The sequence below is a fragment of the Dendropsophus ebraccatus genome, chromosome 9 (assembly GCF_027789765.1).
Source record: "Dendropsophus ebraccatus isolate aDenEbr1 chromosome 9, aDenEbr1.pat, whole genome shotgun sequence".
NCBI classification, from domain to species: domain Eukaryota; kingdom Metazoa; phylum Chordata; class Amphibia; order Anura; family Hylidae; genus Dendropsophus; species Dendropsophus ebraccatus.
The window spans coordinates 1,820,378-1,841,061 of record NC_091462.1 but is presented as its reverse complement, the minus strand read 5'-3'; the positions used below and the strand labels follow the sequence as shown (position 1 = coordinate 1,841,061).

The 20,684-nt window shown below is 44.0% G+C and overlaps 1 protein-coding gene across 3 annotated transcripts in view; it reads left to right on the top strand.

Annotated features, from left to right (window-relative positions):
- The window catches only part of LOC138800550 (intermediate filament protein ON3-like), a 145,280-nt gene extending 128,942 nt beyond the window's left edge, over positions 1–16,338 (top strand). For 2 of the 3 annotated variants that reach the window (XM_069982306.1, XM_069982308.1), the window contains exons 7-9: positions 14,073–14,293; positions 15,297–15,349; positions 16,114–16,338. In XM_069982306.1, the coding sequence (XP_069838407.1) occupies positions 14,073–14,293; positions 15,297–15,349; positions 16,114–16,238 (399 nt within the window). In that variant the 3' untranslated portion in view covers positions 16,239–16,338. The remainder of the gene's footprint in view (positions 1–14,072; positions 14,294–15,296; positions 15,350–16,113) is intronic. The other variant, XM_069982307.1, reaches the window with a different exon arrangement.
- Positions 16,339–20,684: the final 4,346 nt, after the last annotated feature.

Below are 20,684 nucleotides of genomic sequence, written 5' to 3'. Positions count from 1 at the left end.
CTACTACTACTACTACTGTATCCTCTGTATACTACTACTACTACTACTGTATCCTCTGTATACTACTACTACTACTACTGTATCCTCTGTATACTACTACTACTGTATCCTCTGTATACTACTACTACTACTGTATCCTCTGTATACTACTACTACTACTGTATCCTCTGTATACTACTACTACTACTGTATCCTCTGTATACTACTACTACTACTGTATCCTCTGTATACTACTACTACTACTGTATCCTCTGTATACTACTACTACTACTACTACTGTATCCTCTGTATACTACTACTACTACTACTACTGTATCCTCTGTATACTACTACTACTACTGTATCCTCTGTATACTACTATTACTACTGTATCCTACTACTACTACTGTATCCTCTGTATACTACTACTGTATCCTCTGTATACTACTACTACTACTGTATCCTCTGTATACTACTACTACTACTGTATCCTCTGTATACTACTACTACTACTGTATCCTCTGTATACTACTACTACTACTGTATCCTCTGTATACTACTACTACTACTGTATCCTCTGTATACTACTACTACTACTGTATCCTCTGTATACTACTACTACTACTGTATCCTCTGTATACTACTACTACTACTGTATCCTCTGTATACTACTACTACTACTGTATCCTCTGTATACTACTACTACTACTGTATCCTCTGTATACTACTACTACTACTGTATCCTCTGTATACTACTACTACTACTGTATCCTCTGTATACTACTACTACTACTGTATCCTCTGTATACTACTACTACTACTACTGTATCCTCTGTATACTACTACTACTACTACTGTATCCTCTGTATACTACTACTACTGTATCCTCTGTATACTACTACTACTGTATCCTCTGTATACTACTACTACTACTACTGTATCCTCTGTATACTACTACTACTACTACTGTATCCTCTGTATACTACTACTACTACTGTATCCTCTGTATACTACTACTACTACTACTGTATCCTCTGTATACTACTACTACTACTACTGTATCCTCTGTATACTACTACTACTACTACTGTATCCTCTGTATACTACTACTACTACTGTATCCTCTGTATACTACTACTACTACTACTGTATCCTCTGTATACTACTACTACTACTACTGTATCCTCTGTATACTACTACTACTACTACTGTATCCTCTGTATACTACTACTACTACTACTACTGTATCCTCTGTATACTACTACTACTACTACTACTACTGTATCCTCTGTATACTACTACTACTACTACTACTACTGTATCCTCTGTATACTACTACTACTACTGTATCCTCTGTATACTACTACTACTACTACTACTACTGTATCCTCTGTATACTACTACTACTACTGTATCCTCTGTATACTACTACTACTACTACTACTACTGTATCCTCTGTATACTACTACTACTACTGTATCCTCTGTATACTACTACTACTACTACTACTGTATCCTCTGTATACTACTACTACTACTACTGTATCCTCTGTATACTACTACTACTACTACTACTACTACTGTATCCTCTGTATACTACTACTACTACTACTACTGTATCCTCTGTATACTACTACTACTACTACTGTATCCTCTGTATACTACTACTACTGTATCCTCTGTATACTACTACTACTGTATCCTCTGTATACTACTACTACTACTACTACTGTATCCTCTGTATACTACTACTACTACTGTATCCTCTGTATACTACTACTGTATCCTCTGTATACTACTACTACTACTGTATCCTCTGTATACTACTACTACTACTACTGTATCCTCTGTATACTACTACTACTGTATCCTCTGTATACTACTACTACTGTATCCTCTGTATACTACTACTACTACTACTACTACTACTGTATCCTCTGTATACTACTACTACTACTACTACTACTGTATCCTCTGTATACTACTACTACTACTACTACTGTATCCTCTGTATACTACTACTACTACTACTGTATCCTCTGTATACTACTACTACTACTACTGTATCCTCTGTATACTACTACTACTACTGTATCCTCTGTATACTACTACTACTACTACTACTGTATCCTCTGTATACTACTACTACTACTGTATCCTCTGTATACTACTACTACTACTACTACTACTGTATCCTCTGTATACTACTACTACTACTACTGTATCCTCTGTATACCACTACTACTACTGTATCCTCTGTATACTACTACTACTACTACTACTGTATCCTCTGTATACTACTACTACTACTACTACTACTGTATCCTCTGTATACTACTACTACTACTACTGTATCCTCTGTATACTACTACTACTACTACTACTACTACTACTACTGTATCCTCTGTATACTACTACTACTACTACTACTGTATCCTCTGTATACTACTACTACTACTACTGTATCCTCTGTATACTACTACTACTACTACTGTATCCTCTGTATACTACTACTACTACTGTATCCTCTGTATACTACTACTACTACTACTACTGTATCCTCTGTATACTACTACTACTACTGTATCCTCTGTATACTACTACTACTACTACTACTACTGTATCCTCTGTATACTACTACTACTACTACTGTATCCTCTGTATACCACTACTACTACTGTATCCTCTGTATACTACTACTACTACTACTACTGTATCCTCTGTATACTACTACTACTACTACTACTACTGTATCCTCTGTATACTACTACTACTACTACTGTATCCTCTGTATACTACTACTACTACTACTACTACTACTACTACTGTATCCTCTGTATACTACTACTACTACTACTACTGTATCCTCTGTATACTACTACTACTACTACTACTGTATCCTCTGTATACTACTACTGTATCCTCTGTATACTACTACTGTATCCTCTGTATACTACTACTGTATCCTCTGTATACTACTACTACTACTACTGTATCCTCTGTATACTACTACTACTACTACTACTGTATCCTCTGTATACTACTACTACTACTACTACTACTGTATCCTCTGTATACTACTACTACTACTGTATCCTCTGTATACTACTACTACTGTATCCTCTGTATACTACTACTACTACTACTACTACTACTGTATCCTCTGTATACTACTACTACTGTATCCTCTGTATACTACTACTACTACTACTACTGTATCCTCTGTATACTACTACTACTACTACTACTGTATCCTCTGTATACTACTACTACTACTACTACTGTATCCTCTGTATACCACTACTACTACTGTATCCTCTGTATACTACTACTACTACTACTACTGTATCCTCTGTATACTACTACTACTACTACTACTACTGTATCCTCTGTATACTACTACTACTACTGTATCCTCTGTATACTACTACTACTACTACTGTATCCTCTGTATACTACTACTACTACTACTACTGTATCCTCTGTATACTACTACTACTACTACTACTGTATCCTCTGTATACTACTACTGTATCCTCTGTATACTACTACTACTACTACTACTACTACTGTATCCTCTGTATACTACTACTACTACTGTATCCTCTGTATACTACTACTACTGTATCCTCTGTATACTACTACTACTACTACTGTATCCTCTGTATACTACTACTACTGTATCCTCTGTATACTACTACTACTACTACTGTATCCTCTGTATACTACTACTACTACTACTGTATCCTCTGTATACTACTACTACTACTACTGTATCCTCTGTATACTACTACTACTACTGTATCCTCTGTATACTACTACTACTACTACTACTACTGTATCCTCTGTATACTACTACTACTACTACTACTACTGTATCCTCTGTATACTACTACTACTACTACTGTATCCTCTGTATACTACTACTACTACTACTACTGTATCCTCTGTATACTACTACTACTACTACTACTACTGTATCCTCTGTATACTACTACTACTACTACTACTGTATCCTCTGTATACTACTACTACTACTACTGTATCCTCTGTATACTACTACTACTGTATCCTCTGTATACTACTACTACTACTACTACTACTACTGTATCCTCTGTATACTACTACTACTACTACTACTACTACTGTATCCTCTGTATACTACTACTACTACTACTACTGTATCCTCTGTATACTACTACTACTACTACTACTACTGTATCCTCTGTATACTACTACTACTACTACTGTATCCTCTGTATACTACTACTACTACTGTATCCTCTGTATACTACTACTACTGTATCCTCTGTATACTACTACTACTACTGTATCCTCTGTATACTACTACTACTACTACTACTGTATCCTCTGTATACTACTACTACTACTACTGTATCCTCTGTATACTACTACTACTACTGTATCCTCTGTATACTACTACTACTACTACTGTATCCTCTGTATACTACTACTACTACTGTATCCTCTGTATACTACTACTACTACTACTGTATCCTCTGTATACTACTACTACTACTACTGTATCCTCTGTATACTACTACTGTATCCTCTGTATACTACTACTACTACTACTACTGTATCCTCTGTATACTACTACTACTGTATCCTCTGTATACTACTACTACTACTACTGTATCCTCTGTATACTACTACTACTACTGTATCCTCTGTATACTACTACTACTACTGTATCCTCTGTATACTACTACTACTACTGTATCCTCTGTATACTACTACTACTACTGTATCCTCTGTATACTACTACTACTGTATCCTCTGTATACTACTACTACTACTACTGTATCCTCTGTATACTACTACTACTACTGTATCCTCTGTATACTACTACTACTACTGTATCCTCTGTATACTACTACTACTGTATCCTCTGTATACTACTACTACTGTATCCTCTGTATACTACTACTACTACTGTATCCTCTGTATACTACTACTACTACTACTACTGTATCCTCTGTATACTACTACTACTACTACTACTGTATCCTCTGTATACTACTACTACTACTACTACTACTGTATCCTCTGTATACTACTACTACTACTACTACTGTATCCTCTGTATACTACTACTACTACTGTATCCTCTGTATACTACTACTACTACTGTATCCTCTGTATACTACTACTACTACTGTATCCTCTGTATACTACTACTACTACTGTATCCTCTGTATACTACTACTACTGTATCCTCTGTATACTACTACTACTACTACTACTGTATCCTCTGTATACTACTACTACTACTACTACTGTATCCTCTGTATACTACTACTACTGTATCCTCTGTATACTACTACTACTACTACTGTATCCTCTGTATACTACTACTACTACTACTGTATCCTCTGTATACTACTACTACTACTACTGTATCCTCTGTATACTACTACTACTACTGTATCCTCTGTATACTACTACTACTACTACTGTATCCTCTGTATACTACTACTACTACTACTACTGTATCCTCTGTATACTACTACTACTACTGTATCCTCTGTATACTACTACTACTACTGTATCCTCTGTATACTACTACTACTACTACTGTATCCTCTGTATACTACTACTACTACTACTGTATCCTCTGTATACTACTACTACTACTACTACTGTATCCTCTGTATACTACTACTACTACTACTACTGTATCCTCTGTATACTACTACTACTACTACTACTGTATCCTCTGTATACTACTACTACTACTGTATCCTCTGTATACTACTACTACTACTGTATCCTCTGTATACTACTACTACTACTACTGTATCCTCTGTATACTACTACTACTACTACTGTATCCTCTGTATACTACTACTACTACTACTGTATCCTCTGTATACTACTACTACTACTGTATCCTCTGTATACTACTACTACTACTGTATCCTCTGTATACTACTACTACTACTGTATCCTCTGTATACTACTACTACTGTATCCTCTGTATACTACTACTACTACTACTACTGTATCCTCTGTATACTACTACTACTGTATCCTCTGTATACTACTACTACTATTGTATCCTCTGTATACTCTGTATACTACTACTACTACTACTACTACTACTACTGTATCCTCTGTATACTACTACTGTATCCTCTGTATACTACTACTACTACTACTACTACTACTACTACTGTATCCTCTGTATACTACTACTGTATCCTCTGTATACTACTACTGTATCCTCTGTATACTACTACTACTACTACTGTATCCTCTGTATACTACTACTACTACTACTACTACTGTATCCTCTGTATACTACTACTGTATCCTCTGTATACTACTACTACTACTACTGTATCCTCTGTATACTACTACTACTGTATCCTCTGTATACTACTACTACTACTACTGTATCCTCTGTATACTACTACTACTACTACTGTATCCTCTGTATACTACTACTACTGTATCCTCTGTATACTACTACTACTCTATCCTCTGTATACTACTACTACTGTATCCTCTGTATACTACTACTACTACTACTGTATCCTCTGTATACTACTACTACTGTATCCTCTGTATACTACTACTACTCTATCCTCTGTATACTACTACTACTGTATCCTCTGTATACTACTACTACTACTGTATCCTCTGTATACTACTACTGTATCCTCTGTATACTACTACTACTACTACTGTATCCTCTGTATACTACTACTACTGTATCCTCTGTATACTACTACTACTACTACTGTATCCTCTGTTTAATAATAACAATAATAATAATATTTATTTGTATAGCGCCAACAGATTCCGCAGCGCTTATTTAAATATATATAAATACATTACAGGTTATATATTAAATTATACAATGAATAAATTACAACAACAAATTAGAGACCTGCTCTCAAGAGCTTACAGACTAGGATGACTGGGAGTAACACGAGGGGCAACAAGGGCTTTATTTGTCAATGTTCCAGTCATTGTACATGGAATCTCTAAGTGCCTATAGGCGGCTGGGCGAGACAGTCACAAGCCCTTTTCTAAGCTCAGATGACAAGGACAGTGTACCTAGCACCAAAGAAGTTATAGAGAGGATGGAGAGGGGATAGCAAAGGGAGACGAGATTACGAAATGTTATAAGCCTGGAGAGATGGGTCTATAGGGGGCGCTTAAAACTGGGGATGTTGGAAATAAGTCTGAGGTCTTTGGGTAGGGAGTTCCAGAGAACTGGTGCAGCACGAGAGAAGTTTTGGAGGCGGGAATGAGAAGTTCGGATTAAAGAAGGTTAGTGTGAGGTCATTTGCAGAGCGCAGAGCATGGGGAGGATGGTAGGTGGAGATGAGGGAGGAGATGTATGGGGGGCCAGAGCGGAGAGCACGGGAAGGATGGTAGGTGGAGATGAGGGAGGAGATGTATGGAGGGGCAGAGTTGTGGAGAGCTTTATGGGTGAGGGTGAGGAGCTTGAACTGTGTTCTATATTTAATGGGTTACCAATGCAGTGACTGGCACAGAGGAGAGACATCGGTATAGCGGCTGGAGAGGAAGATGAGCCTGGCTGCTGCGTTCAGGATAGACTGGAGAGGGGAGAGCTTAGAGAAAGGAAGAGCGATTAGTAGGGAGTTACAGTAGTCAAGACGAGAATGGATCAGGGCGACAGTCAGAGTCTGAGCGGTGTCAGTGGTGGGAAATGGGCGGATTCTGGAGATGTTTTTGAGATGTAGATGACAGGAGCGTGTAAGAGCTTGGATATAGGGAGTAAAGGATAGATCAGAGTCCAACATAACCCCCAGACATCGAGCCTGTTGCACAGGAGTGATGCTGGTACCACAGACTGAGAGGGAGATGTCGGGTTTAGGTTTGTTAGAGGGAGGAAATACAAGAAGTTCAGTTTTAGAGAGATTAAGTTTGAGGAACAGAGAGGTCATAGTGTTAGAGAGAGCGGATAGGCAGTCACTTGTATTTTGCAGGAAGGCAGGGGAGATGTCGCAGGAGGAGGTGTATAACTGGGTGTCATCAGCATAGAGATGGTATTGCAGGCCAAACCTGCTGATGGTCTGTCCGATGGGGGCTGTATAGAGGGAGAAGAGGAGGGGACCCAGGACTGACCCCTGGGGAACCCCAACAGTAAGAGGTAGGGGACTGGAAGTAGAGCCAGAGAAGGTCACACTGAAGGAGCGGTCAGAGAGGTAGGAAGAGAACCAGGAGAGAACAGAGTCCTTGAGACCAATACTACTACTATACTACTGTATCCTCTGTATACTACTACTGTATCCTCTGTATACTACTACTACTACTACTACTACTACTGTATCCTCTGTATACTACTACTACTACTACTACTGTATCCTCTGTATACTACTACTACTGTATCCTCTGTATACTACTACTACTACTACTACTACTACTGTATCCTCTGTATACTACTACTACTACTGTATCCTCTGTATACTACTACTACTACTACTACTACTGTATCCTCTGTATACTACTACTACTACTACTACTGTATCCTCTGTATACTACTACTACTACTACTACTGTATCCTCTGTATACTACTACTACTGTATCCTCTGTATACTACTACTACTACTGTATCCTCTGTATACTACTACTACTACTGTATCCTCTGTATACTACTACTACTACTGTATCCTCTGTATACTACTACTACTACTACTGTATCCTCTGTATACTACTACTACTACTACTACTGTATCTTCTGTATACTACTACTACTACTACTGTATCCTCTGTATACTACTACTACTACTACTACTACTACTGTATCCTCTGTATACTACTACTACTACTACTACTGTATCCTCTGTATACTACTACTACTACTACTACTGTATCCTCTGTATACTACTACTACTACTACTACTACTGTATCCTCTGTATACTACTACTACTACTACTACTGTATCCTCTGTATACTACTACTACTACTACTACTGTATCCTCTGTATACTACTACTACTACTACTACTGTATCCTCTGTATACTACTACTACTACTGTATCCTCTGTATACTACTACTACTACTACTACTGTATCCTCTGTATACTACTACTACTACTACTACTGTATCCTCTGTATACTACTACTACTACTACTGTATCCTCTGTATACTACTACTACTACTGTATCCTCTGTATACTACTACTACTACTGTATCCTCTGTATACTACTACTACTACTACTACTGTATCCTCTGTATACTACTACTACTACTGTATCCTCTGTATACTACTACTACTACTACTGTATCCTCTGTATACTACTACTACTACTGTATCCTCTGTATACTACTACTGTATCCTCTGTATACTACTACTACATCCTCTGTATACTACTACTACTACTACTGTATCCTCTGTATACTACTACTACTACTACTGTATCCTCTGTATACTACTACTACTACTACTGTATCCTCTGTATACTACTACTACTACTACTGTATCCTCTGTATACTACTACTACTACTACTGTATCCTCTGTATACTACTACTACTACTACTGTATCCTCTGTATACTACTACTACTGTATCCTCTGTATACTACTACTACTACTACTGTATCCTCTGTATACTACTACTACTACTACTGTATCCTCTGTATACTACTACTACTACTACTACTGTATCCTCTGTATACTACTACTACTACTACTACTGTATCCTCTGTATACTACTACTACTACTACTGTATCCTCTGTATACTACTACTACTACTACTGTATCCTCTGTATACTACTACTACTACTACTACTGTATCCTCTGTATACTACTACTACTACTACTACTGTATCCTCTGTATACTACTACTACTACTACTACTGTATCCTCTGTATACTACTACTACTACTGTATCCTCTGTATACTACTACTACTACTACTGTATCCTCTGTATACTACTACTACTACTACTGTATCCTCTGTATACTACTACTACTACTACTGTATCCTCTGTATACTACTACTACTACTACTGTATCCTCTGTATACTACTACTACTACTGTATCCTCTGTATACTACTACTACTACTACTGTATCCTCTGTATACTACTACTACTACTACTGTATCCTCTGTATACTACTACTACTACTACTGTATCCTCTGTATACTACTACTACTACTGTATCCTCTGTATACTACTACTACTACTGTATCCTCTGTATACTACTACTACTACTGTATCCTCTGTATACTACTACTACTACTACTACTGTATCCTCTGTATACTACTACTACTACTACTGTATCCTCTGTATACTACTACTACTACTGTATCCTCTGTATACTACTACTACTACTGTATCCTCTGTATACTACTACTACTACTACTACTGTATCCTCTGTATACTACTACTACTACTGTATCCTCTGTATACTACTACTACTACTACTACTGTATCCTCTGTATACTACTACTACTACTACTACTGTATCCTCTGTATACTACTACTACTACTACTACTGTATCCTCTGTATACTACTACTACTACTACTACTGTATCCTCTGTATACTACTACTACTACTACTACTGTATCCTCTGTATACTACTACTACTACTACTACTGTATCCTCTGTATACTACTACTACTACTACTACTACTGTATCCTCTGTATACTACTACTACTACTACTGTATCCTCTGTATACTACTACTACTACTACTGTATCCTCTGTATACTACTACTACTACTACTGTATCCTCTGTATACTACTACTACTACTACTGTATCCTCTGTATACTACTACTACTACTACTGTATCCTCTGTATACTACTACTACTACTACTGTATCCTCTGTATACTACTACTACTACTACTACTGTATCCTCTGTATACTACTACTACTACTACTGTATCCTCTGTATACTACTACTACTACTACTGTATCCTCTGTATACTACTACTACTACTACTGTATCCTCTGTATACTACTACTACTACTACTGTATCCTCTGTATACTACTACTACTACTACTGTATCCTCTGTATACTACTACTACTACTACTGTATCCTCTGTATACTACTACTACTACTGTATCCTCTGTATACTACTACTACTACTGTATCCTCTGTATACTACTACTACTACTACTACTACTGTATCCTCTGTATACTACTACTACTACTACTGTATCCTCTGTATACTACTACTACTACTACTACTGTATCCTCTGTATACTACTACTACTACTGTATCTACTGTATCCTCTGTATACTACTACTACTACTGTATCCTCTGTATACTACTACTACTACTACTACTACTGTATCCTCTGTATACTACTACTACTACTACTACTACTGTATCCTCTGTATACTACTACTACTACTACTACTACTGTATCCTCTGTATACTACTACTACTACTACTACTACTACTGTATCCTCTGTATAATACTACTACTACTACTACTACTGTATCCTCTGTATACTACTACTACTACTACTACTACTGTATCCTCTGTATACTACTACTACTACTGTATCCTCTTCCTCTCCCCATGTGACTACTTCCTACAGGGTGTGTAAGAGTCCCTGTGAGTGGTGGAGAAGAGGGTGCAAAGAAAAGAGGATAGAGATAGGTAGAACGAGAAGAGCTTTTCTTATTGGTGCACACAATGACAAAACAAGACAGTAACCCTATAGTGACTACAGCTGTGCAACATATAAGAAATCCTACATAACACCGACACCTTGTGGTAAAACTAGAGAATACAACTACAGACTTGCGTGACAGGTATCCAGACTAGGAACACCTGAGGTGGGACACCACAATACCTCTCCGTGCCACCATGACAATTGCCCTGGGCGTACACAACACCTTCCCCCCTGGGGTACATAACACCTGCCCCCCCCCCCGGAGTATACAACACCCACTCCCTGGGCCCCGGGGTACGCCACACCTACCCCCCCCCCTGGAGTACACAACACCTGCCCCTGCCCCCCTGGGGTACACAACACCTGCCCCTGCCCCCCTGGGGTACACAACACCTGCCCCTGCCCCCCTGGGGTACACAACACCTGCCCCTGCCCCCCTGGGGTACACAACACCTGCCCCATCCCCCGGGGTACACAACACCTGCCCCCCCTCCCCGGGGTACACAACACCTGCCCCCCCCTCCCCGGGGTACACAACACCTGCCCCCCCCCTCCCCGGGGTACACAACACCTGCCCCCCCTCCCCGGGGTACACAACACCTGCCCCCCCCTCCCCGGGGTACACAACACCTGCCCCCCCCTCCCCGGGGTACACAACACCTGCCCCCCCCTCCCCGGGGTACACAACACCTGCCCCCCCCTCCCCGGGGTACACAACACCTGCCCCCCCCTCCCCGGGGTACACAACACCTGCCCCCCCCTCCCCGGGGTACACAACACCTGCCCCCCCCTCCCCGGGGTACACAACACCTGCCCCCCCCTCCCCGGGGTACACAACACCTGCCCCCCCCTCCCCGGGGTACACAACACCTGCCCCCCCCTCCCCGGGGTACACAACACCTGCCCCCCCCCTCCCCGGGGTACACAACACCTGCCCCCCCCTCCCCGGGGTACACAACACCTGCCCCCCCCCCCCCGGGGTACACAACACCTGCCCCCCCCTCCCCGGGGTACACAACACCTGCCCCCCCCTCCCCGGGGTACACAACACCTGCCCCCCCCCTCCCCGGGGTACACAACACCTGCCCCCCCCTCCCCGGGGTACACAACACCTGCCCCCCCCTCCCCGGGGTACACAACACCTGCCCCCCCCTCCCCGGGGTACACAACACCTGCCCCCCCCCCCCCCGGGGTACACAACACCTGCCCCCCCCCTCCCCGGGGTACACAACACCTGCCCCCCCCTCCCCGGGGTACACAACACCTGCCCCCCCCTCCCCGGGGTACACAACACCTGCCCCCCCCTCCCCGGGGTACACAACACCTGCCCCCCCTCCCCGGGGTACACAACACCTGCCCCCCCTCCCCGGGGTACACAACACCTGCCCCCCCCTTCCCGGGGTACACAACACCTGCCCCCCCCTTCCCGGGGTACACAACACCTGCCCCCCCCCCTCCCCGGGGTACACAACACTTGCCCCCCCCTTCCCGGGGCACACTACACCTGCCCCCCCCCGGGTACACAACTCCTGCCCCCCCCCCGGGTACACAACACCTGCCCCCCCCCCGGGTACACAACTCCTACACCCCCCCCCCCCCCCGGGTACACAACTCCGGCCCCCCCCCCCGCCGCCCCCCCCCACTCCCCCCGGGTACACAACCCCTGCCCCCCTCCCCCCCGGGGGAAAAACCAACACCTGCCCCCCCCTTGGGGTACACAACACCTGCCCCCCCGGGGTACACAACACCTGCCCCCCCTCCCCGGGGTACACAACACCTGCCCCCCCTCCCCGGGGTACACAACACCTGCCCCCCCCTTCCCAGGGTACACAACACCTGCCCCCCCCCCCCCCCCCCCCGGGTACACAACTCCTGCCCCCCCCCCCCCCGGTACACAACACCTGCCCCCTTGGGGTACACAACACCTGGCCGCCCCCCCCTTGGGGTACACAACACCTGCCCCCCCCCTTCCCGGGGTACACAACACCTGCCCCCCCCCTTCCCGGGGTACACAACTCCTACACCCCCCCCCCCCCCGGGTACACAACTCCGGCCCCCCCCCGCCGCCCCCCCCCACTCCCCCCGGGTACACAACTCCTGCCCCCCCCCCCCCTCCCCCGGGTGCACAACACATGCCCCCTTGGGGTACACAACACCTGCACCCCCCCCCCCCGGGGGAAAAACCAACACCTGCCCCCCCCTTGGGGTACACAACACCTGCCCCCCCTCCCCCGAGGTACACAACACCTGCCGCGGCTGCCACCCTGTGGCTCCCCTGGGTCACTGCAGTGGGCTCACAGGGCACAGTAGTTGCAGCACATTGGACTGGCCGTCTGTGTACGTCGGTGACGGCGGTCGGTGACTAGAGGGCCCCTGCGGCCACAGCTCCGGGGGGATCTTTCCCTGATTGAAAGTGGATTTCTACCAAACTTTTCTCTCTCTTTCCCCCTCAGAGAACCAACCTGGAGAACAGCATCGCCCAGAGCGAGGAGAGCGGCGAGCACGCCACCCAGAGCGCCAAGGGCCACGCCCAGGAGCTGGAGGCCGCCCTGCGGAGGGCAAAGCAGGACATGGCCCGCAAGGTGCGCGAATACCAGGAGCTGATGAACACCAAGCTGGCGCTGGACATCGAGATCGCCACCTACCGGAAACTGCTGGAGGGAGAGGAGACCCGGTGAGACGTCTCTCCAGAGCCGCACTCATAATTCTGCTGTTACATCCTCTCTCATCCCCCAGAGCTGCACTCATAATTCTGCTGTTACATCATATCATATCCTCCAGAGCTGCACTCACTATTCTGCTGTTACATCATGTCTCATCCTCCTCCAGAGCCGCACTCATAATTCTGCTGTTACATCCTCTCTCATCCCCCAGAGCTGCACTCATAATTCTGCTGTTACATCATATCATATCCTCCAGAGCTGCACTCACTATTCTGCTGTTACATCCTGTCTCATCCTCCAGAGCTGCACTCACTATTCTGCTGTTACATCCTGTCTCATCCTCCTCCAGAGCTGCACTCATAATTCTGCTGTTACATCCTGTCTCATCCTCCAGAGCTGCACTCACTATTCTGCTGTTACATAATGTCTTATCCCCCAGAGCTGCGCTCACTATTCTGCTGTTACATCCTGTCTCATCCTCCAGAACTGCACTCACTATTCTGCTGTTACATCCTGTCTCATCCCCCAGAGCTGCACTCCCTATTCTGCTGTTACATCCTGTCTCATCCTCCAGAGCTGCACTCACTATTCTGCTGTTACATCCTGTCTCATCCCCCAGAGCTGCACTCACTATTCTGCTGTTACATCCTGTCTCATCCCCCAGAGCTGCACTCACTATTCTGCTGTTACATCATGTCTCATCCCCCAGAGCTGCACTCACTATTCTGCTGTTACATCCTGTCTCATCCCCCAGAGCTGCACTCACTATTCTGCTGTTACATCCTGTCTCATCCCCCAGAGCTGCACTCACTATTCTGCTGTTACATCATGTCTCATCCCCCAGAGCTGAGCTCACTATTCTGCTGTTACATCATGTCTCATCCCCCAGAGCTGCACTCATAATTCTGCTGTTACATCATGTCTCATCCCCCAGAGCCGCACTCATAATTCTGCTGTTACATCCTGTCTCCTCCTCACATGACTAGAGCTCAGGCTGTTGTCTCCTCTCCTTAGGCTCAGTCCCCCTCCCGGCAGCTCCCAGCAGATCATCGCTCTGGATAAGTTGGGTGCGTACAATATTACAACCTTATCTCCCAGTTACATGTAAGGATGCGTCACCAGAGATCGCAACGTGGCCTATGTACTGCTGCCGGGGGCCTATGTACTGCTGCCGGGGGCCTATGTACTGCTGCCGGGGGCCTATATACTGCTGCCGGGGGCCTATATACTGCTGCCGGGGGCCTATATACTGCTGCCGGGGGCCTATATACTGCTGCCGGGGGCCTATATACTGCTGCCGGGGGCCTATATACTGCTGCCGGGGGCCTATATACTGCTGCCGGGGGCCTATATACTGCTGCCGGGGGCCTATATACTGCTGCCGGGGGCCTATATACTGCTGCCTTATGTGTGATACTGCTTCGCTCCCTCTGTATCTAAGCCTCGTGTGTGATACTGCTTCGCTCCCTCTGTATCTAAGCCTCGTGTGTGATACTGCTTCGCTCCCTCTGTATCTAAGCCTCGTGTGTGATACTGCTTCGCTCCCTCTGTATCTAAGCCTCGTGTGTGATACTGCTTCGCTCCCTCTGTATCTAAGCCTCGTGTGTGATACTGCTTCGCTCCCTCTGTATCTAAGCCTCGTGTGTGATACTGCTTCGCTCCCTCTGTATCTAAGCCTCGTGTGTGATACTGCTTCGCTCCCTCTGTATCTAAGCCTCGTGTGTGATACTGCTTCGCTCCCTCTGTATCTAAGCCTCGTGTGTGATACTGCTTCGCTCCCTCTGTATCTAAGCCTCGTGTGTGATACTGCTTTGCTCCCTTATTTCTGCAGCCGGTCTCCTAAATGTTGATGGGAAAACTTCTTCCTCGAAGCCAAAGAGAGCGATTCTGGTGAAGACGATAGAGACGAGTAACGGCCGCCCGGTGTCTGAGACCGCTCACTATTCCCAGGAGTGAGCCGACCCTGCGCGACCTCATACACTGCACAATGTGCCAGCACTGCAGCTGCGAACAAACCTGCCGCCTCTGATACCAAATAAAATCTGCTGAACGCTGATCTGATCTCCTGCGTCTATATACCGGCCAGGTGTCTATATACCAGCGTCTATATACCGGCCAGGCGTCTATATACCAGCGTCTATATACCGGCCAGATGTCTATATACCGGCCAGATGTCTATATACCGGCCAGATGTCTATATACCGGCCAGATGTCTATATACCGGCGTCTATATACCGGCCAGATGTCTATATACCGGCGTCTATATACCGGCCAGATGTCTATATACCGGCGTCTATATACCGGCCAGATGTCTATATACCGGCGTCTATATACCGGCCAGATGTCTATATACCGGCGTCTATATACCGGCCAGGCGTCTATATACCGGTCAGATGTGTATATACCGGCCAGGTGTCTATATACCGGCGTCTATATACCGGCCAGGTGTCTATATACCGGCGTCTATATACCGGCCAGATGTCTATATACCGGCGTCTATATACCGGCCAGGTGTCTATATACCGGCCAGGCGTCTATATACCGGCGTCTATATACCGGCCAGATGTCTATATACCGGCGTCTATATACCGGCCAGATGTGTATATACCGGCGTCTATATACCGGCCAGATGTGTATATACCAGTGTCTATATACCGGCCAGATGTGTATATACCGGCCAGATGTGTATATACCGGCGTCTATATACCGGCCAGATGTCTATATACCAGCGTCTATATACCGGCCAGATGTGTATATACCGGCCAGATGTGTATATACCGGCCAGATGTGTATATACCGGTGTCTATATATCGGCCAGGTGTCTATATACCGGCGTCTATATACCGGCCAGATGTGTATATACCGGTGTCTATATACCGGCCAGGCGTCTATATACCGGCGTCTATATACCAGCCAGATGTGTATATACCGGTGTCTATATACCGGCCAGGCGTCTATATATCGGTGTCTATATACCGGCCAGGTGTCTATATACCGGTGTCTATATACCGGTCAGATGTCTATATACCGGCATCTATATACCGGCCAGGCGTCTATATACCGGTCAGATGTCTATATACCAGCATCTATATACCGGCCAGATGTCTATATACCAGCGTCTATATACCGGCCAGATGTGTATATACCGGCCAGATGTGTATATACCGGTGTCTATATACCGGCCAGATGTCTATATACCGGTGTCTATATACCGGTCAGATGTCTATATACCGGCATCTATATACCGGCCAGGCGTCTATATACCGGTCAGATGTCTATATACCAGCATCTATATACCGGCCAGATGTCTATATACCAGCGTCTATATACCGGCCAGATGTGTATATACCGGCCAGATGTGTATATACCGGTGTCTATATACCGGCCAGATGTGTATATACCGGCGTCTATATACCGGCCAGATGTCTATATATCGGTGTCTATATACCGGCCAGGTGTCTATATACCGGTGTCTATATACCGGCCAGGCGTCTATATATCGGTGTCTATATACCGGTGTCTATATACCGGCCAGATGTCTATATATCGGTGTCTATATACCGGCCAGGTGTCTATATACCGGTGTCTATATACCGGCCAGGTGTCTATATACCGGTGTCTATATACCGGCCAGGCGTCTATATATCGGTGTCTATATACCGGCCAGGCGTCTATATACCGGGGTCTATATACCGGCCAGATGTGTATATACCGGCGTCTATATACCGGCCAGGCGTCTATATATCGGTGTCTATATACCGGCCAGGCGTCTATATATCGGTGTCTATATACCGGCCAGGTGTCTATATACCGGCCAGGTGTCTATATACCGGCGTCTATATGTGGTGAGGTAATAGTAGATTTAGCCCAGTTAGTCAATGACCAGGTATTCGGTTACGGTTATGGTACGAGGGGCGCTGACTGACTGACGGCATCTCTCCAAGCGCCACCCGCCACACCACACGATTCTTCGTTGTCCTTAGTCACGGCACCAATAATCAAACCAATGCCAGGGACCAGAAACAACGGTAGTTGTACGTTTATTAACTCGGTGGTTACCAATAGCAACAGTCTCTCCGGACACAACCAGGATTGAACCTAAATATACCTGATGGTGGTAGATGCTGCTGCAATAGGCCGTGGTGTAGTAGCGTTACTTTGAGTGAGGGACAACTGAATGATGGGCGTAGTAGTCTCGGGAGTATAATGCTGGGTAAACAGGCTGAATAGGATACTTCAATGATGAAGCGACTGACTGGAAACGACGTCCAAATCGTAGATAAATGTGATAATTGAAGAGTCAGGACGATGTGGACTAGACAGGAATACTTCAGACCAGCAATAGAGAGGATACCGCAGGGTTGTGGCGACTTCTCTTGAGGAGACACAACGTCCTTCCCCCTTGAAGGTAGAGGGAAGTCTCTAGAAAAAGGGGCGTGACCAACTGATCCCAGCCAGAGCTCAACAGCTGTTATGGTTACTATGGCAGCTGGGGAGGTCACATGACATCAGGCAAGTTGCATCATCACACTACTAACCAACAAATAAATCAATATGTATGAGAAATGAGTAATACCAAACTTGAACACTGGGGGGTGACATAACACTAACAATTTGTAGTGGCCGTTATTCCTTTCAGAACAGATACAGTCAGAATAGAAATAAATACAGATACAGACTTATAATTAGGGAAAAATCTTCTGTTCTGGGCCACTACATATATACCGGCCAGATGTGTATATACCGGCGTCTATATACCGGCCAGATGTGTATATACCGGCGTCTATATACCGGCCAGATGTGTATATACCGGCGTCTATATACCGGCCAGATGTCTATATACCAGCGTCTATATACCGGCGTCTATATACCGGCCAGATGTGTATATACCGGCGTCTATATACCGGCCAGATGTGTATATACCGGCGTCTATATACCGGCCAGATGTGTATATACCAGTGTCTATATACTGGCCAGATGTCTATATACCGGCCAGATGTCTATATACCGGCCAGATGTCTATATACCGGCCAGATGTGTATATACCAGCATCTATATACTGGCCAGATGTCTATATACCGGCGTCTATATACCAGCCAGATGTCTATATACCAGCATCTATATACCGGCCAGATGTCTATATACCAGCGTCTATATACCGGTAGGGATCATGTGTCTCAACTTAACAAAATGTGCAGATCCAGGGACAGTGATCAGAGACGGCGCTGTGATCTCTCTGGGGGTCCCGCACCCCAATATACGTCACCAGAGCGGATTTACAGAGAGATGAAAGCTTCATTAGTTATCGCTATAAATAGCTTCTTCCCACGGCCGCTCATCCCAGATTATCGGAGAAAATTCCAAGAGATTCTACGCCATATAAAGCAACGGTGAACGTCCGGAAGAGATGAGGAACGACAACCCGACTAATAACCCACCACATGTCAGGACGGGAGACTATGACCAGCTCCGACCGAGATATACAGACGATATTCCTGTATATAGGAGCAGTATTATAGTAGTTATATCCCTGTATATAGGAGCAGTATTATAGTAGTTATATCCCTGTATATAGGGGGCAGTATTATAGTAGTTATATCCCTGTATATAGGAGCAGTATTATAGTAGTTATATTCCTGTATATAGGAGCAGTATTATAGTAGTTATATTCCTGTATATAGGAGCAGTATTATAGTAGTTATATTCCTGTATATAGGAGCAGTATTATAGTAGTTATATCCCTGTATATAGGAGCAGTATTATAGTAGTTATATTCCTGTATATAGGAGCAGTATTATAGTAGTTATATCCCTGTATATAGGGAGCAGTATTATAGTAGTTATATTCCTGTATATAGGAGCAGTATTATAGTAGTATATTCCTGTATATAGGAGCAGTATTATAGTAGTTATATCCCTGTATATAGGAGCAGTATTATAGTAGTTATATTCCTGTATATAGGAGCAGTATTATAGTAGTATATTCCTGTATATAGGAGCAGTATTATAGTAGTTATATCCCTGTATATAGGAGCAGTATTATAGTAGTTATATTCCTGTATATAGGAGCAGTATTATAGTAGTTATATTCCTGTATATAGGAGCATTATTATAGTAGTATATTCCTGTATATAGGAGCAGTATTATAGTAGTATATCCCTGTATATAGGGGGCAGTATTATAGTAGTTATATTCCTGTATATAGGAGCAGTATTATAGTAGTATATTCCTGTATATAGGAGCAGTATTATAGTAGTTATATCACTGTATATAGGAGCAGTATTATAGTAGGTATATTCCTGTATATAGGGAGCAGTATTATAGTAGTTATATCCCTGTATATAGGAGCAGTATTATAGTAGTTATATCCCTGTATATAGGAGCAGTATTATAGTAGTTATAT